The sequence below is a fragment of the Bidens hawaiensis genome, unplaced genomic scaffold, assembly GCF_021521415.1.
Source record: "Bidens hawaiensis isolate Kalapana, Puna unplaced genomic scaffold, B.hawaiensis_p1.1 tig00027340_1, whole genome shotgun sequence".
Taxonomy (NCBI): Eukaryota; Viridiplantae; Streptophyta; class Magnoliopsida; order Asterales; family Asteraceae; genus Bidens; species Bidens hawaiensis.
In genome coordinates, this window is record NW_027494428.1 from 312,842 (window position 1) to 330,300 (window position 17,459).

A 17,459-nucleotide genomic window follows, 5' to 3' on the forward strand; every position below is an offset into this window, starting at 1 on the left:
AGCTGTCTAATCAGAAATACCTTGTTTGATGCAGAAGGCTTTTCATACATATTTGACAAGGCTTTCATAAGACCATACGTGGTAGTTTCATTTACAATATTGAATGCCACATTCTTAGCTAGTGAGAGTCTAATAACAGCTATGGCTTTTCTGTCAAGTACCTTCCACTCATCATCTTTCATACTTTCCGGTTTCCTCTCTTCTAGTGCTTCCATTAAGTCTTTCTGACATAGCAAATCCTCAATTTGCATTTTCCACCATCCAAAATCCTGACCATCAAACTTCTCAATCTTGATCTTTCCGTCCTCAGCCATTATCCAAACTGAGTTTTGATTACAGCAAACAACCAAACTACCCAAGGAATAAAAGGACTGGAAACTGATCAGAAAAAACGAACCAGCAGCTGCGGAACCCTAATCAGCGGCGGCGGAACTGTAGCAGGGGCGGCGGTACTGTAGCGGCGGCGGTACTGTAGCAGCGGCGGCGGTACTGTAGCAGCGGAGCAGCGGCAGCGGAACTGTGTGTATAATCGAGAACCAGGCTCTGATGCCAATTGTTAGGTTCGGAGTCACACACAAACACGAATACAATAGTAAAACCGAAAGAATAAACGAAAGAGACACAAGGATTTAAGTGGTTCGGTCACGGTGTATGACCTACGTCCACTGTCGATAACTAGGGTTTTCTTATTATTGAGTGATACCAACTTACAAGTACAGGAGAGAATATATAGACTAGACAATTAGGGTTTAACCCTTTAACTAAGCTAGGCCTGATTAGAGCTTTTGGGCTTGGCCAAAACTCAAACAGCTTAATCTCCTAATTCTGTCTATTCGTATAAACCGGACCCGACCCATGATGGATCGGAGACCACAACATAACAGTGGAAACATTTTTGTTTTACTCTTTTCGTTTTTTTATTAAATTTTAAGTTATGATTATTTATTTATTTTTTTTTTGTGAAGGGTTTTTGTGTGACTACAAATCCTTCTCATTCTTCTTATTTTTGTTCCCCTTTTTAGAATAATTTGACCCTATTATGTTATGTTATGTATAAAAATTATAATTAAAGCACTTATAAAAGTATATAAAGTAATTAATAAGTAATAAACGAGCCGATCTGAGCTTGAATAAATGTTCACGATCCAAGCTCGATTCTTAGAAATAGGGCTCGAAACGAATAGAGCTCGAGTTTTAGAAATGGAGCTCGAAAAGAGCTGAGCTTCAAACGAGCTAAGCTCGAGCTCTCATAGTATAAAGCCAAGCTCGAGTTTGGCCCGTCTCCTCTCGTTTACACTCCTAGTCTTGTACAACAATTTAACGCATAAGATGACTGTTTCAAAGAAATTATCTCATCCAGTATTAAGATAGGAGCGTTTTTCAGCAAGGCCCTCGCAATAGCAACCCTCTACAAGTTCATATGGCCATGGGTAGCTAAAGTGTCTGCACTTTGATTCCCTTCCCTGTAGATATGAGAGATGGACATGGAAGGAAGTAAGAAAGTTTTGAAAGATCTGATCATATAAGGGACTGCACCTCCACAGATGCTATCAAAAATGATTTTTTTCACTCTCCACTGCTACTTTGGAGTAGCCTAATCTGTAACAAAGCATCAGACCAAAAAGGGGAGCTCTGGCTTCTGCAAATGCGTTGGTACCTGGGCCATAAAAGGTAGAAAAAGCAACCAAAGCGGAGCCCTTATAGTCCCTAATAATGCCACCACCTGCTGCCATGCCATTCCTTGAAGAACCATCCGTGTTCAACTTCAAAATACCAAAAGGAAGAGGAGCCCGTTTGATCCATTTTCCTTTAGGAATATTAGGGGAGACCATAGGGATATGCATTACTTGGAAACAAAGAGAATCATGAAAACCAGAAGAATGAGTGGGATAATCAAGCTGCAATAAATCCTTACACCAGTGCTTGACTTTATTGATAATAGATGAAGAAGACATAGCAACTGAATCATGAACAGATGCATTTCTAGCAAGCCAAATCTCCCAGCAACCAGAGAAGATAAAACTACCCCCATTTTAGATTTGATAGAACTGCCTTGCAAACAGGTCTTAGTGAAAGCAGACAGACTATCTTGAACAAAACTAAAGCTTTAGCACGTGTAGGTTTCTCACACGCGTTCGTTTATTTATAAATTCAACATTTTACCTGTCTTTGACCCCCGCTTAGTAAGCCTCCTCATTCACCAACAAGTGTATCATAGCCCTTAAATTAATCCAAAATTAAAAAAAAAATTAAGAAAAAAGAAAATGGCGGGAAGTGTGTCAATTAATGATATAAAAAGAGGTCAATCCTCTGGGAGTGAGATTATAAAATCATGAGCATTGGCAGCTTTGGCTGCTGCTATAATATCATCTTTAGATACATGTTCATCCGGTAGCCCGTACGCGATGTTTTCTCCAACTGAAACCGAGAAAAGAACGGGTTCCTGATAAAACATGTGTTTAAACATCAAAAGATTGAAGATATATGTAAAATTTAGAAAAAAAAAATACACTTTCCGCCCTTTAGGTATATAGCAAATTTCACTTTTAGTGCTTAAACTAAGGATATAACAGAATTCATCCGTTTTGTTCAAATGTTGTCATAACTTACGTCATTCTCACTAACATTACATGTTTCTGTTAATCCACTCATGTGCTTACTGGATTTAACAGAAAAGATTGACGTCTATTAGTGAAAATGACGTAAACTGTGACAACGTATAAACATGAATGATGATTTATGTTTTCGAGGACAAAAGGAGAAATTTGCTATATACCTAAAGGACGAAAAATGTAATTTACTTCAAAAGTTATTAGGTGTCAAATTAGCTGGTCAGATATCAAAGAGTATACTTGGTTGACCATTGAGACTGCGCGGGCCCATTCACTCTTATCAAATGTTCTTAAATCCTCTCCTGCGACTGTTATCCTACCTTGTGTCGGCTGCAAGAAATATAAAACTTGGTGATTATTAATTACTCTATGTTTGTATGGCATAGTTGACAATTTTAACCCGTTTTACTTATGGTCGGTTTTGGTGGCTTTTTATCTCAAACGGGTTAATTTAACAGATTGAAAGTCCTTAAAGGTCTATTTTGGTTCGTTAAAATTTTAAGATTTGGGTTATCATAACAATAATACTGGTAATGGAACCCTAAGGTGTGAATTTACACAACACAAAAACACGACATGAACCTAACACGAAATTCGCGGGTTTGGATTGTTATAAATGGGTTCAGGTTAAACACCGCGAACCTATTAAGATAAACCAGGGCGGGGTAGTGGGTTGACACACTTATTTTTTATTTTAGCTTTTTAACATGTGTTTTATGTAATAGATTAAATTGGTTGGGTGGCTAGTATATTATGCCGAAATGTAAAAGTAAAAAAGGAAATTGGCATAAGTATAATTTAGATATGATTTTTCTATATATAAAACTTGTAGCTTTTGCTGTAAAAAGGTAAACTTTATTAATATGTGAAACCAAAAAAAGAAGAAAAAAAAAAAAACTCTGATCAAACAAATCGTGTTTGGGTTTCACATGGCAGACACAATTTAATTTTCAGGTTCGGGTCGTATTCTGGTTCGTTCCAAACTGGGCCTGCCAACCAGCAAACACGACCCATTTGACAACCCTAAATTGATTAACGCACTGATTCTTTATTGTATACGTTATACAACCAAAAGAATGTTTGTGGGTTAACCAGACCCGGTCTAGCATGTTTGGACTCATACTATAAAATGACATGTTTCAACCAGAACCCATTTTGACCCATTACCCATTTTGACAAATTACCCAATCTACAACCATGCACACTAGTATAACAATTCATTTACACATGCCTCGTAAAACCGTGCCAAAAGCTGTACAATGGTACTCTTTCCAGCACCACTGGACCCCACTAGAGCCGTAACGGTCCCACACTTTAGTGTTAACTCAAGACCATTAAGCACCTCTACATCCGGTCTCAACGGATATGAAAAATGCACATCTGAAAACCAACTGAAACGTGAGTTGCATGATCCTAAATTCTTAATCTTTAATGTTTAACTAACATCTGAAATAAGATACCTTCAAGACATATATCACCAGAACTTGCAAGACTACAAACACTGCTGGCGGATGTTAAAGATGACATATATCTTGTGTTTTGAGACCGCCTTTTGTCATTTGGGTCGTTATTAAAAAACATTTTTAAGTTATTGTGTGTTTCTAATCCTTGTTTGATGTCTTTTTGCAAACCATAAGCTAACGCTTGATCAATTTCTGAACTGGATAAGACTGAGTTGATTCTTTCTGTGGCAGCAAATGCGCCCCTTAGATCACCTATTGTGTTAACCAATCCTTGAACCTAACAAATATGTAATATGATTGTACTAGATGGAAATGAAATGTGAATTGAGAAAGGGGAAAAAAATAAATAAGAGTACTTACAGCAAATGTTAAAGTGAAGGTGTATCCTATAAAAGATGCAACTGTTCCCACTGAGAGCTCACCCTGAGAAAGCAATTAGTTAACGAAACAGGTAAACTAAAAAAATAACTTAAAAGAAACGGAGCCAAACAATACTGTGTGTGTATACATATGTTTATATATATGTGTGTGCACGTATATATGTATGTGTGTGCATACATATCATATACATATGCGCGTGTGCGCGTAATTATTAATTTACACACATATATATATGGTGACGTTCATTACAAAACACTAAATTATTGCGAGAACAAAAAGGACAAATCCAAATCATTATATTTTTTATCAATGGTTTATATCTACTTTTTTTTTTTGTACTTTTTAGTTACACATTTATATGTTATGTACATAAAAACCGTCAACTAATTTGTGCATATATTTTTTAAAGTTTTAACCGTTTAGCTACACATGTGTAGGATATGTGTAGGTAATATAACCTACGGATGACTTACAAATCATCATCATCATCATCATCATCGTACTCAGTATATCCCACCAATAGCAAAGCTATGGTAGGGTCTGAGGAGGGTAAGATGTAGGCAGCCTTACCTCTACCCCATAGGGATAGAGAGGCTGCTTCCGGTGAGACCCCCGGCTCGATAGTAGTTTTGCATCAAGCCTTGGACATAAGGCACATAGCACTCAATCATCGGGACACCGGCTGATCGGTGCATGTACCCTTATCTTTCAGCTATCAACGCCACTACATGATGCCTGATTAACCGTCCGTCACTTTTAACCGTCCGCCACTACGGATGACTTACAAATGTGTTCTAAATATACACGAAATTTGTTCATATTTTTGATAGTTTCAGGATAGATGAAAGAACATTGTATTTCAAAATATATTTTTATGATGTTTAGAAAATAAACATAAACAAGAACAAGACGTTTCTTACCGCCTTGACTTTATTTCCTCCAAGAATATACAAGGCTAGTAAAGATACATAAACTGCAACTCTAGTTATTGATTCATTGATAGATTTATAAACTCCAAGTTTGATGCCACTTTTCTGATACTCAAGAACCTGGTAAAAAAAAACAATAATGTATAAATCCAACGGTTGAAAATGCATCATGCATATATGATCTAACATCTGTAGACATCAAGTATTTGACCTGGTTACCAAACATTAACATTTGTCGTTTTTCTCCACCAAATGACCTTACCTGCATCAAGCCAACAAACAAATATCATTAACTGCAGATGAAGTGTAAACAACTTAATAAAAATCTTAAGAACTCACTGTACGGATTGCAGAAAACGTTTCGGTTACACAATCAGCGATTGAAGCTTGGGTCAACCCATAAGCTTTAAATACTTTAACCGTTGACCTCTTGTATACAGCTGGATAATCATATGTACCAATAGAAAAACATAAGTATATATATGACCTGATATATAAATGAAGTGCCATGAGGGTTGATTCAGTGAAAATTTAGACCTGTAAAGTAACCAAACAAACATGTACGGCATTTTTGTAATTACTTTGTTTCACTACAACAAAACACAAGTAATAATAATTACGCTACTTGTAAACTATAGCGTAATTATGAATACTCTAGTTCATTTTGTTGTGGGCTAAGTATATATATTTGATATTTTCTATTAATATCTAAACAAACTTAAACGAACAGATATAAACAAATATAAACATATGAAACATTTGTTCATGTTCGTTCATTTATTTAAATGAGCAAAAAATTAGGTTTATGTTCGTTGGCTAATTAAATAAACAAACTTCCTGCCTAATTCACTGAACTTTCGTTTTGTTTACAGGCCAAAAAAGAATTTCATTTCACAATTCCAAGAATTTTGGTACTATAATGAAGCATTTACCTAGTTTGGTTATCGAAATACTATTGATGCTTATTATGATTCTGAAACTACCAAACGTTGTCTACTGTACCAACTAACCAAAAAACAATCAAGTTTAACGTTGTCAAAACCCTTTATTAAACTCTACATCCTGTCAAATATAGCAATTTCATCACATTTTCATTATGAACAAATAGACATTAAAATGTTCATCAAAGATTAAACAAAGAAGCAAGTAAAAATAACTAAGAACTTACCAACTAAACCAGACACTGCAAGCATAAGTACACCCAAAATCGGTGCAAGTTGGGGAGCCAAAGCAAACAGCAAGCACATCGTCCCAATAACCTACAAATAAGATTAAATCATTACTAAGGTTGTTACATAATATAGCATCCATTAAGTTGTATTTACTTGTTGTCCCTTTGTTTAAAAGTCACTTTTCTCATTGACAACTAGGGATAGAGATAAGCATAAGCTCACTTTTGCTTGCCTCGGTTAGTGCCCTGAAACCACGGTCGCGCGAAATGTTTTCACTCACGATGTTCTTAAACGAACCCAAATCAGATGTCAATAATGCAGTGAACTCACCAACCTATCAAAAGTTAAGAATAAATGTGAATATTGTAATTTTGATAGTTATTTGCATAATAATGCAACATAAAACAATGTCAAAAATCAATGTATTGTTGCTTGCTGATATAAAGGTTATTGATTTGCATAGTAATCCATACCTTGTATTTGTCAAAAAATTCCACCTGCAGAAATGAGATAAAAGCATTAAACCTTTTGCAAGTGAAATATATACAGTAACATAATAGTAATAATAATAATAACAATAATAATAATAATAATAATAATAATAATAATAATAATAATAATAATAATAATAATAATAATATTACCTTGTGAATCAATACACTGCCAAATATTTGAGCTCTTAAGCTAGACATAACCTTTTCCCATATTGTGTTCATATTTACAACAAATATAACTGTAAATATTGGCTCTAATGTGTATAGAACTGCAACTTTGCTGAGAAGTTGCCATAAAGGTTCAGTTCTTGCACCTATTAATACCTCGAAAAACCTTCCTACAAGTGCACAACACATGATCATCAACAATACTGATTGTTATTGTTTCAACTCCACCAAATTAGATTGTGTTTTGAGCATTTTCCCGCCTTTCTAAACAAAATCAAGTGGAAATCCGATTCAAAATATGAATTGTAGTTGTGAAACATAGTGAACATATTAGCTGCGCATGGATTTAATTCATGGTTCAAGAATAATTTTATCTCTAATTGTGGAATACTCTCTTGGGTTCGTGGAGGCTTGGGCTTCGGTTTGGGCCCGGTTACTCAAACGACATATTTTGTTGGGTTAATGAAGATTGAAGACATGGCCTTGGTTTTAAAAAGCAAGAAGCACACATGGTCTAAAACCGAAGCGCACCGATTTCGTAGGTGAGGCACAAGGTCTTTATATAGCTTTTTTTTCATATATCTCATAGGTTTTTAGCATCCCTTACCCAACATTTAGCTATAAATAAGGGTTTATATAGAATTTAGTATACAAAGGTACCTACATGTAAAACCTAAAAAACATGTGGTACAACATTCGTGCCTTTTGGACTTTGGTTGCCTTGTTTAGGCAAAAGCAACAAGGTCGCTTCGGTGCTTTTAAAGCACACTTTTGAAAACCAGGAGGCATAGAAATATGTTAGTTACCAGATAATAAAGGCATAGAAAGAGTACAAGTGGTGCAGCACACTTTTAAAGCACACTTTGGTGTTGTGTTGTTTTGTCTGGTGTGGGGATGGATGGATGGATGGATGGATGGATGGATGGATCCAAAAGCTCTCTTGGTACAGATAGATTAATCTATTGTTTCTTTAGCAAAGCTTATAGCTTTTTTATAAAATAAGTTTAATTTGGTGTTTGGTTAGCTTATTTGTTTAAGAGGGTAAATTACTCATTTGCTTTCAAATGGTGATGGATTAATAATATTGAAGCAACTTATTAAAAAAGATGGTTTTTGTGTTTTTTTAAAATTCATCTCCAAAGATGAATTTTATTTGAATTTCGTTCAAATGAGTTTCATCTTTTGAGATGAATTTCAAAAAAACTTAAAAAAACATAATTTTGAAAACTCACGTTGGAGACGGAAAACAGCTTGAAACATCACTTTAAAGTTGATTTTTATTAGGTTAGATTTGATGTGAAAGTGACGTTTAACACGGATTTGTGACGAAAAACTTGCGTGGTAGGTGGGAGGGCTTGACACATGGCAGATTTTGATTGGTCCACGAAAACTCACGGGGAAAATCCCAATGTCACGTGGAATTTGGATTTCGAGGGCTATTTTTGGAAAACAAAATCTCACGGGCTATTTTGTGTTTCTCTCTAATCAAAAGAGCTATTTAGGTAATTTTCTCAAATTCTAATCACTATATACAACATTACTAGGTTATTTACCCGTGTAATACACGGGGGTTAAAATAACATTTTTTAACTGAAAAGACATAAATATAATACATGATATGACAAATAATATTGTTAGCGATTTTTCTTATGAAAACCAATAAATTCCTTAACCTTTATTTTATATATGAAAATAGTTATAATTCAAATAAAATGATCCAATTACAATAAAGAGACAGGTAAGCGGACAACAAGCTGCGCCGTCACCCTCTTTTGAATGGCAAAACCGATCATACTGAAAACCAATAAACGAGAAATTACCATTAATGTATCATGCCAAAAGATTTTTCGATGTTCTAATATTATACTTTCATATATTTTTATCTTTGTAACTCAAGATAGTAATAGTTTATTTTTAATTTGTAGTATGATGTAGTTTGAAAACACTACGTTTTAAAATATTAAAATTTGAATGAGGTTTTAATAACGTAACCTATTTTAGTTCTATGAAATCATTATTGTGATAACAAATTTGAATCATTTCTTAAAATAAAAGTTTGACCTAGATTTTCAAGAGAATGTTTTAAACAACTTTAATAAAATCGTTTAAGCTTCATAAGTAATGCAATAAATTATAATGATGTAATTATTTAAATAAAAAATATACATGTTCTTACAAATTTCTATCAACCCATTCTTCAAGTCTAGTCGATCTTGATCCAAGAACTGACAAACTCCACAATAATCGCTTTAACTAAGTAACATAATAACTTTTACCGATATAGTTATTTGAAATAACTTAAATCAAATTACATGTAGCTTCAAATTTCTATCAACACATTCTTCAAATCAGTTAACTCGGGTCTTGATCCAATATTTGACCAATTCTACTATAACCGCTTCATAAGGACTCATTATTTGAATTGTTGACTTTCTACCATCATCACTGTTGACCGAGTCTCCCAACATCCATTTTACAGAAAATTTTCCAATTTATCGGATGCTACCACCACTTGTATAACATCAAAAGTCAACTCTTTGATTCCCGTTGCAAATTTTTGAACTTCTTGACTAACTGCAAGAGGGTACCGTTTTGCTAAGGAACAGACCTGCTTCGAACCAAACCATATTTGACATGTTTTAATTCATACCTTAATTGACCTAGTAACAATGGATTATTCCTAACTGGAATTACCAAGCAAAAATGTGGACTCTTTTGAGTTATCGAGTCTCCATACAAAAACAAAAGGTTGATATTAAAATTCCAAAATTGCCCATAGATCCAATTATCAGTGCAATCACTTTTTTAGTCTCAAATGAACAAACTTAAACTTAACATGGGCCAGAAAGTTGGCATTTACAATGTCATCACAAGTTGTGCAAACAAATATTCAAAAGCTAGTGAGGTCCTTATTAAGCCCATCTGCAACATCTTATTTATTTGAGTACGAAACGGGTCAAATAAAGTAAATTAACTATTTTTTATTAAAAATGAAAAAACATGTTCCGGGCTTAAACGGACCAAAACACTCTTTTGACTACATTTATAATTTTTCTAATAAAAATGATGTAAGAATTGTGCATTAAACACTCTTTTGTATATATTAACACTTTTTTTTTTACAAATATGATGTATGAGTTTGACTCTCATTTTTCATTAATTTTTTTTATTTCACATAATTGTCCAGTTTGGAAAAGACATACACCAGATCAGACCATTATTAGTTAAACATGTTTTAACCTGAACCCGCCAGATCAACCCATTTTGAAACGTTTTAAGAAAATATTTCATGCATGGTTACAACATATGTAGCACAGAAGCACCATCACTAACACAAAAAGTAAAAGAGCCAAAGCCGACCCCAACCCACTATATATAAAAAAAAAAGACTGACCTTAATAAAAGAGCCAAAGTCGACCACAAACCACACTGGGAAATTGACACGATGCATCTTAAATGTTTGAATCAGTGACCGCTTCTTACTTATCTTACTTTTTGGTTTTTAAGACTGAGTGCCTGTAATGGAATTCAGAGACAAGATATCAAATTGAGAGCTCATGAAGTAACAAATTAAGTAAAAAGTTGTTTACCGTCTTTGGTTTCTGCCACATTGCTCTCTTTCACCAATTGACATCGAAACTTTATTGATGTTGAAGATGGAAAAAAAAAAGTCAGTAATGTTATGTAGTCAATATATGATTTTGGTTTGGCTTTATCACAATGTATCAAACACTTTCATTTATTATGACCTACAAGACTCTAGACATCAGATAAAATAACAGCAATAAAAAGCACATAAAAACTATATGAACAAAACAACAATAAATAAATAAATAAAAGCATATATAATTAGAAAGCTAAACCAAATCAGGTTCAAATGACAATTTTGTTCATAAAGTTCAAATCAAAACACGGAAAGCCATTTTCTTAAAACAAATTCAAAATCAAGAAAACAACTAAAAAAATGAACAAACAACCTATTTAAACACCTAAACAAAGAATTATATGAAACATAGAATCATGAAGAACAGAATGAATTGAACACCAAAACATGCTAAAGATAAATCCTTATATAACGAATCTTTCGAAAACTCATATTCAAATTCATATCTGTTGTGACATTCAAATTCAGGTCCGATTTGTATTCGTTTTGTAATCGTTTATTATGTAAACCGACCCGTTTTGTAAATCGAAACTTATGATATAATCAAAATGATGGATTTTATGTTACAATATTGTTTTACACTTGTTGGGTCTCAAGAAAATCCTTTTTGGTCCTTAAAACGCGTTAAAAACACTTAGAACGAACCCCGGGGGCCAAAACTGTCATTTTTGAAACTTTGAAAATTTCCTGGTCACCACCCCATCACGCCACGCGATGGGGGATCTCCTTTGGGTCGCGTAGCGCGAAGACAATCAGACCAGAGCTGTAGAATTGTGTTTGTTTGTTGGTTCTATTATCCAAAATCCGGTTTTTACCCCCTAAATCACTTGTCTAACCCATTTAAGCTTATCCTATAAATACATGACCCTCTCCCACATTATTCTCTACTCATAAACCATTTCCCCACTCAAATTCAAGTGATTTCAAGGTTGTTTTTCTTTGTTTTTGATAAGTTTGAATTTCAAAGTCAAACTGACCAAGTCTTGCATTTTAATTAGTTTACTTAGTCTTAATTAATACTTGAAGCATATGGCAAAATATATATATATATATATATATATATATATATATATATATATATATATATATATAATATACACTCCTTGTTACCTTTGGTGGTCACTTTTCCAGTCTCGGTCGCCTGAGTGTCGAGCCTCGTAAAGCAAGACTCCATGGAGGACTTTCGTAGTCCTTGATATATATATATATATACTTATATAACTTGTTTATACATATTAACCATGCTTAATTTCTGCTCATTTTACTTTGTACATCATATTTATGAAGTTCTGTGGTTATGGGTTTCAAGAGACTAGCCTCGGTTTAACCGTAAATAGCTCTAAACCGTAAACCGAACTTGTTTACTAGTTTTGTTAAATAATTGTTTAAATATGCTTTATATTAAATTTAAGTTTCTAAAATAATTATTATAAGTTTTATGGTTATGGGTTTGTAGAATCTTACCTCGTTCTTAACCCGAAACAAGATCCGAACCGAAAACCGAACTTTCGTTTAAAGACTTTATTGTTAACTTTTTGGTTGTAAAACTTAAGTATCTTCATTTATAACTTATTATACAAGTTCTTTGATATTTGGGCATGTGGTAACCATCCATGAACTTATTGCGAGATGGAAACCGAACCAAACCGAACTAAACCTATGTTACTCGCTTAAGACACACAAGTGTGTCTTTAGCTATCAAGACTTGTATATTTCTTTAAAAATACTTTACAAACTGATTTTAATTATTTTCTTAAGTACTTGGATATGGGAAGCTATGGAGACACGCAAATTGACTACCTTTTGATGAGGCAAGGAGACCGACGTTGGTGGAAGGACTGCAAAGTCATACCTGGGGAGGCAGTTGTGACTCAACATCGACTACTAGTGACTGATATAGCCTTCAGAAATAAGCTGACTGTTCGAGAGAAGAAAGGTTGTAACATCCTAAAAATTTTAATGATGAATAAAGGAAGTTATGTTTAGTGATTTCGCGTAATTAATTAATATCGGGTAGGGAGCGGGTCTTGGACGTGGATTAATTGAGATGGGTTAAATGAGAATGGGATTTCAGGGATATAAATACCCCCAAAATCCCAAAATATCTTCATTTTCACCAAACTCCCTAACACCCCAAAACACACACACACACCACACGCATACCGCCGCCGGCCGGCCGAGCCAAGGGAAGAGTCGGGCAGGTCCGAGAGAGAGCGATTAGTGTACTAGCAAGTAAACGAGATCCAAACAAGCCAAAAAGGTATGATTCTTGATCTTTGAAGTTTAAAGATCCAAGCTTTTTTAGTGTATAAGCGACCGAAAATGGTCGGGAAGCGTAGTGGGTGATATTTCACTATAGCAAGGGTGTTAAAATCGCTCAAAATGCTGGAAAGAAACCGAACAGCGGCTGTCTGGGCAACTTCGCCTGCATCTGGGCAACTTCGCCTTCAAAGCGATGAACTTCGCCTGCAAGCTAAGTTCGCCTGATGAACTTCGCCTGCAAGCGAAGTTCGCCTGATGACAACTTCGCCTGAGGCCAAGTTCGCCTGATGACAACTTCGCCTAAAGCCAAGTTCGCCTGATGACAACTTCGCCTAAAGCCAAGTTCGCCTGATGACAACTTCGCCTAAAGCCAAGTTCGCCTGATGACAACTTCACCTAAAGCTAAGTTCGCCTAAGGTTTAACTTCGCCTAAAGCCAAGTTCGATTAGGAAGTAAACTAAAAATCTAATGAAAAATGTGTTAAGACAGTTAATGGAAATAAAATTTTTCCAAGCTGACCTGGCAGCTCGACCCCAGCCAGGGGCTCTGCCCTTTGGACCCTGCTAGGGGCTGCCGCCCCTAGACCCCGCTGCCAGGGGCGCTGCCCCCAGACCCCCGTTCGTTGTGGGTCATATAAAGATAGACATACATTATGAGAAGTGATAGTTAATTGATACGTATACTTGTTATACAGTCAGCCGTGCACAACTGAAGAAAGGAATTACGATTAACGGTGAACGTAACCGTGTTCAGGTGAGTTTCTAGCCCCATTCCTTGTTATGTTTTCGGGGCTGTGTGCATACTTGATGTGTTGTTAATACATTTATCCTAAGTGATAAGTGTATGCCCTATGTGATATATGTGTTATGTAAGAATGATTGCTTGATGGTACGTGAACGATCTTCGGATATTGCACGTACTGTCAGGTTGTAATGCTATGTATAAGGTAAGTATAATATGAATGATTATGCGTATGAACGTGATAGAGATAATAAAAGAAGGAAATAATGATGTATGGTCGTATGGTTACGAAAAGGGTACCGAGCCCTAATAATACTCGAGGTATGATGTATGGTTGTATGGCTACGAAAAGGGTACCGAGCCCTAAAAATACTCAGGGTATAATGTATGGTAACGAAGAGGGAATCGAACCCTACTAATATTCGAAAACTAGGGACCAGACCCTTATAATATCTGTGATGTTAGGGACCAGACCCTTATAATATCTGTGATGTTAGGGAATCGAACCCTTCTAATATTCGAAACTAGGGACCAGACCCTTATAATATCTGTGATGGTAGGGACCAGACCCTTATAATATCTGTGATGTTAGGGAATCGAACCCTTCTAATATTCGAAAACTAGGGACCAGACCCTTATAATATCTGTGAGGTTATAGGGCGAAAGGCTCTTTAAAACGTATGATTATGTATGTAAAGAAAGTATGAAGGTAACAATGAAAGTAAAAGCACTTAAGTGTGTATGAAAGAAAGTTAAGAGGTTAAGTATGAAATGTAAAGAATGTATTGTATGATTATGTGATTAACTAGAACTCACTCAGCGTAGCTGACTTTTAGTATGCACGCAGGTGAGTAGGATGAGACAGCGGGCTTGAGCGGGGACACATGGCAGAAGAATAAGAGCCTGGCATCTGAAGACTTACGATGTTTTAATTTTAATGTTTTAATGTGAAAGACAAAGGACGTTTTGAGACAAGTTATGAAATATTGTAATGTTTTATGAAAGTTTTATATTCCGCGTAAATGTTTTAATTAACTCTGATATTTAGAACTGTGTTTATGAGTAAATCCAACACGAAAGTAGGGTTACCGGTAACGGGGCCTTACAAAGGTACACCGAGAATTCGATGGGGAAATTTGAAGGACGAAAATCTCCTACTGTTTAAGGATAAACTCATACTGCATACGCGGGGCTCGACTAAATGGGGACTCAACTCAGATATGGGAAGCTATGGAGACAAAGATCATCCAAGTAGCAAAGGAGACTCTCGGGGTCACAACAGGAAAGACAAGTGGACATAAGGAGTCTTGGTGGTGGAATAACGCAGTGCAAGACAAGATAAGGGACAAACAAGGATGTTTTAGGGAGCTAATGAGGTGCACGAATGAGGAGGAGCGAGTGGAATTGAGGGACAACTACAAAACGGCCAAGATAGAGGCGAAGAAGGCAGTGGCGGAAGCAAAGAAGGCGGCCTTTAAACGGATGTATGAAAGTCTAGAAACAAAAGAGGGGGAACATGCTATGTTTAAGATTGTCAAAGCCAGGGAGCGTAGAAGGCAAGATCTAGGACCGGTGATGTTCATAAAGGATACAGATGGGCATGTATTGGCCAAGGAGCAGGACATCAAGCTAAGATGGCAAACCTACTTCCACAATCTTTTTAACAATGGGAGAGCTTACCAAGAAGAACATGACAACACAAACTTTCAACGACAACAATCGAATAACTGCTACTGCCGACGGATCACACGAGAAGAGGTGAAGGACGCACTTAGGAGGATGGGAAGGTCTAAGGCGGTTGGCCAGACAACATACCCATCGAGGTGTGGAAGTGTCTGGGGGAGGAAGGAGTCATGTGGTTAACTACTCTATTCAATAGTATTCTCAAATCAGGTAAGATGCCAGACCAGTGGAGGAGCAGCGTTTTAGTTCCTATCTATAAGAACAAAGGAGACGCCCAATGTTTGTGGTAACTACCGAGGAATCAAACTACTAAGTCATACTATGAAGCTATGGGAAAGAGTAATTGAGGTTAGACTTAGACGAGAAACTCAGGTTACGGTCAACCAATTTGGCTTCATGCCGGGGCGTTCCACCACAGAGGCAATACACCTTTTAAGAAGATTAATGGAAAAGTATAGGGAGAAGAAGCGTGATCTACATATGGTGTTTATTGACCTAGAAAAGGCCTACGACAGTGTGCCACGACAGGTGCTCTGGGAGTGCTTGGAGGGTAGAAGAGTGCCCAGGAAATACATAGAGATAATTATGGATATGTATACCAGGAGTGAAACAAGTGTCCGTGAGCCAGTGGGGGATACTGATTTCTTTCCTGTAGAGGTAGGTCTTCATCAGGGGTCAGCGTTGAGCCCGTTTCTTTTTGCAGTAGTCTTGGATGAGTTGTCAAAGTTGATTCTGGGGACTCTCCCGTGGTGCATGATGTTCGCAGACGATATTGTGTTACTTGCTGAGAAAAAACAAGATCTAAACATGAGGCTTGAGGAGTGGCGAACAACCTTAGAGACAAAAGGTTTAAAGATTAGCCGATCTAAGACGGAGTACCTACACTGTGATTTTGGTGGGATAAACGACAATGAAGACGCACACATCACAATTGAAGGGCAGGTGGTCCCGCAGGTAACGAAGTTCAAGTATTTAGGATCATTTGTACAGAGCGATGGGGAATTAGACAGTGATGTGACCCACCGAGTTCAGGTAGGATGGTGTAGATGGAAAGCAGCCACAGGTATATTGTGCGACAAGAGTTTCCCGACTAAACTAAAGGGAAAATTCTATAGAGTGGCAGTTAGACCTGCAATGCTATATGGAACAGATTGTTGGGGCCATCAAGAAGGCACAGGTGCGGAAGATGGAGGTAGCAGAAATGAGAATGCTACGTTGGATGTGTGGGCACACAAGGCTAGACCGAATAAGAAACGTTGTGTTTCGCGAGAGATTAGGGGTGGCGAACATAGCAGACAAGATAAGAGAGTGGAGATTGAGATGGTTTGGACATGTAAAGAGAAGACAGACGACGAATCCTGTTAGATCCGTAGAAAACATTACTATAGAGGGAAGGAGGGGTAGAGGACGACCGAAATTGACTTGGGATGAGAGGATTAGGCATGATTTGATAGACCTAAACCTCTCCGAGGACATGGTTGAGGATAGGAATTCGTGGAGAAGTAGAATTAAAGTTAAGGATTTTTAGAGAGAATTGAATATCTTAGGGCTTAGACTTGACTTATTTAGGTCACATACCATAATGGTATTTCCCTTACATATATTATTATTATTATTATTATAATTATTATTAGCTTTTATATAGCTGTTAAACTGTGACCTTATTATTAATATTATTATAATTTGTAGTAGTTTTTATATAACTGTTAAACTTTGATTTCCTTATTTTTGCTTCATACACATGTACTTAGAGCCGAGGGTCTCTCTGAGAAGCCACCTCTTTATTCCTTGGATAGAGGTACGGTGTGCCTACATCCCACCCTCCCCAGACCCTACCTATAGCTTTGCTGTCGGTGGGATTTTACTGGGTATGATTGATTGATTGATATA

The 17,459-nt window shown here is 36.3% G+C and overlaps 1 protein-coding gene across 1 annotated transcript; it reads right to left on the minus strand.

Moving 5' to 3' along the window:
- Positions 1-1,014: 1,014 nt before the first annotated feature.
- LOC143575353 (ABC transporter B family member 28-like) lies at positions 1,015-8,074 on the minus strand. The gene is made up of 14 exons (XM_077059755.1): positions 8,026-8,074; positions 7,202-7,389; positions 7,031-7,054; positions 6,790-6,891; positions 6,554-6,644; positions 5,725-5,825; positions 5,597-5,647; positions 5,377-5,505; positions 4,436-4,498; positions 4,073-4,352; positions 3,844-3,992; positions 2,853-2,942; positions 2,164-2,443; positions 1,015-1,408 (listed from the first exon to the last, which is right to left on the minus strand). The coding sequence occupies exons 1-13, from the start codon at positions 8,039-8,041 to the stop codon at positions 2,303-2,305; spliced, it is 1,425 nt and encodes a 474-aa protein (XP_076915870.1). The 5' UTR covers positions 8,042-8,074; the 3' UTR covers positions 1,015-1,408; positions 2,164-2,302.
- Between the last annotated feature and the right edge of the window lie 9,385 nt (positions 8,075-17,459).

Excerpts from the sequence above, each read along its gene's own strand:
- LOC143575353 (XM_077059755.1), bottom strand. Across the intron at positions 4,353-4,435 it reads CCTTCACTTTAACATTTGCT|GTTCAAGGATTGGTTAACAC; the intron begins GTAAGTACTCTT and ends CATATTTGTTAG. Across the intron at positions 2,943-3,843 it reads TTTTGGCACGGTTTTACGAG|CCGACACAAGGTAGGATAAC; the intron begins GCATGTGTAAAT and ends TATTTCTTGCAG.